This window comes from Diospyros lotus, chromosome 9 (assembly GCF_014633365.1).
Source record: "Diospyros lotus cultivar Yz01 chromosome 9, ASM1463336v1, whole genome shotgun sequence".
NCBI classification, from domain to species: Eukaryota; Viridiplantae; Streptophyta; class Magnoliopsida; order Ericales; family Ebenaceae; genus Diospyros; species Diospyros lotus.
The window spans coordinates 30,028,159-30,030,975 of NC_068346.1; the positions used below are offsets into that span (position 1 = coordinate 30,028,159).

General features: G+C 44.8%; 1 protein-coding gene across 1 annotated transcript; it reads right to left on the minus strand.

Moving 5' to 3' along the window:
* Nucleotides 1-300: 300 nt before the first annotated feature.
* Nucleotides 301-813, minus strand: LOC127809348 (LOB domain-containing protein 18-like). The gene has a single exon (XM_052348111.1). The coding sequence runs from the start codon at nucleotides 811-813 to the stop codon at nucleotides 301-303; it is 513 nt and encodes a 170-aa protein (XP_052204071.1).
* Nucleotides 814-2,817: the final 2,004 nt, after the last annotated feature.

Genomic DNA, 2,817 nt, shown 5'->3' on the forward strand with positions numbered 1-2,817 from the left:
TCAGAAGTTTGTGTAGCCTGACTTAGGATGTAAATTTTCAATCTTCGAATGAGATGACAATTAAGATTCAATATCATTTACCTCGATGTGATTAATTATTAAAAATTGCAAGAGATTGATATAATTTGTTTGTAATTGATATGCTATCGAGGGAAGGACAAGGGAATGAAATGTGAAAGTACTCAAAACATAACATTCATTCCATATGTTCAAATATAATACAAGAGATTAAGCCGTACAGTAAAAAAAAAAAAAAAAAAAGAGGGGGGCAAACCATAAAAACAGATAATGTGCCAATGCTCAAGGACGTCGGCGGTGGCCAAAGATGATTGGACCTAGCTCATCAAGGTCATCCAAGAGCGGCATCTGGCTGCTGCTCGTTTCGCCAGGGTGAGGTAGAGTAGCCTCTGGGATGGTGGGAGGACTAGAGCTCCAGTTGAAATTTGGATCAAATGGAGGAACAAGTTGGGGATGCGAAGAATAATATGCGAATAGTGAATCTTGCAAATAAGCTCGATAGGCTTGCAGCTCACTAACCTGTTGCTGAAGAGCAAGAATGTGAGATACACACCCATAAACAGGATCCTGAAGCCGGGCTTGAGCTTCAAAGAGAAGTGTATCGGAAGCCCAAAATCGGTCATTTACCGAAAGCGGAGTCAAGAGGTTGACGACATTTCTGATAGTATAAACTTCACGAACGGTAGCAAAATGAGCAGTACCACTCTCACAACGAAAATAAGGAGCAAAAATGCACTGTGGATGACATCCTCTGTTTAAGACTACACAGGCACCACATCGAGACCGGGGGTTCATTGTGTTGTGCCTTGGCATGATAGATATGGATTTGGTTAGATCTAAGCAAATCAGATATGTGTTAGATCTAATTGAATGGATCAAATCAGATATGGGTTAGATCTAATCTGATAAGTTAAATTAGATAGGGGTCAGATGTCAAACCTGAAGCGGATCAAGTACGGTCGGGTCGGGCCGAGTTGGATCGGGTCGGGTCAGGCCGAGTTGGATCGGGTCGGGTCAGGCTGAGTCGGATTTGGTCGGGTTGGGCCGAGTTAGATCGGTTCGGGTCGTGCCGAGTCGGGTCGGGTCAGACCGATTGGGTCGAATCGACCCCGATATGGCAGCAGTTGCAGAGGCGACGAGGGTCGCTGTGGCGGCTGAAGGAAGTCGAGCGAGGGCTAACGGCTGTGCGAGGGAGTAAGCAACGGTGACTGCGTGACCAGATCTGGCCAAGGTGTCGGCCGATTGTGCCGGCAGTGATGGCTGGGAGGAGCTGGTGATCAGTGACTAGGCGTGAGGAAGCCAAGCGATGGCTTGCGGCCGATGGCGATGCAACGCTGGGGTGGTTGCCGAGCCGGCGATGGTGGCCGTCGGAGGTGGTGGCGAGGCTCGCGGTCGGTTGCTGATTGGCCGATTTGTGAGTTGCAGAGAAAAGGAAGAGGAAGAAGAAGATGGTGATCGGCGGCTAGGGCATGAGGAAGTCACGCGGTGGCTTGCGGTTGCTGGTTACGCAGGTGCTGCGATGGCTATGGTGGAGACGGCCGATGGAGGCGGTGCACGGTGGCTGTTGCCCTAATTGTGCGTTGCAGAAGAGGAAAGAAGAAGGAAGAAGGAAGAAGAAGGGAATTCGGGAGAAGAATGAGAAGGAAGGAGAAAAAAAAATATATATATATAATAATAATATATATGTATATAAATATATATATAATATATATATACCAGAAAATCCTTAAAAATATATATATATGGGAAAAATTCCTAGAAAATAGGCTAAGACTAGTCATAACATCACATCAACGGAAACAAAATCGAAACATCCAATATACATAACCGAATTCACTTTATTCATAGCATAGAAATTGTTCGACAAGACATTTCAAAACGAAATACATCGAGTCTCATCTCTCAACAACAACTACTAACACCTCGAGTATAAACAAAATATATGCTAACAATTACCAATGAAGCCAACTGTTACATCTCGAGAACCCCATTTCCTTTAGCGTCACTGCTTTCACTTGGAACGTTTGAATATTCCAGGGACATAATCCAAATTAGATGCTGAATCATCTAAGTGAGAGTTTAAAAACATTTTCATAAATATATGCAAGACATGAAACAACTGAAACATCATGACAAATCCCAGCCCAAGAGAATCCCACACAACACTTAACCCTAACTGGTGAAAATGCAATCTCTCTAAAGGCAACACAACCATATCGACACATTAGCACAATGCAATCCTACTTAAGAGGGATAACCTCAACACTCAACACTCAACACATGAACCCGAGTATCACCCCCATATCATGTCTAGGCATTAGGCTCACACCCAAAAGCATCTGAATCTCAACACAACCCTGGCCATAAGATGATCAACACTATCCCTAGGATCCACGTCCACCTTGGAAACAATGCTACCGTTCAATGGTCCCGGGGTGGTGTCCACTCACAGCCTCGCCACTTTGAGCCGGTCCGGGGTGGTGTCCACTCTTAGCCCCGCCACTTGTCGACTTGCAAGGGTGAAGTCCGGTCTTAGCCCTCGTCACAATGGGCATTTTCCCTTGGCACACTTCCCTAGTGCTATCACTCAAGTACCTCACACAGGTTGATAACTCACATCCCACATGGATATCACACAAACATGCCAATGCCAATATCACCAACCATGCATAATTTAAACATCATTTCATGTACATAATTTATTGCACAAAATTCAATGCACATGCATAAAACATTTAGGGATGAACCGCCCTCATGAAAACAACCATCACAGGTTAAAAACCGTTCTCATGCAATAAA

Excerpts from the sequence above, each read along its gene's own strand:
- LOC127809348 (XM_052348111.1), bottom strand. The coding sequence starts at position 813 with ATGAACCCCCGGTCTCGATGTGGTGCCTGTGTAGTCTTAAACAGAGGA.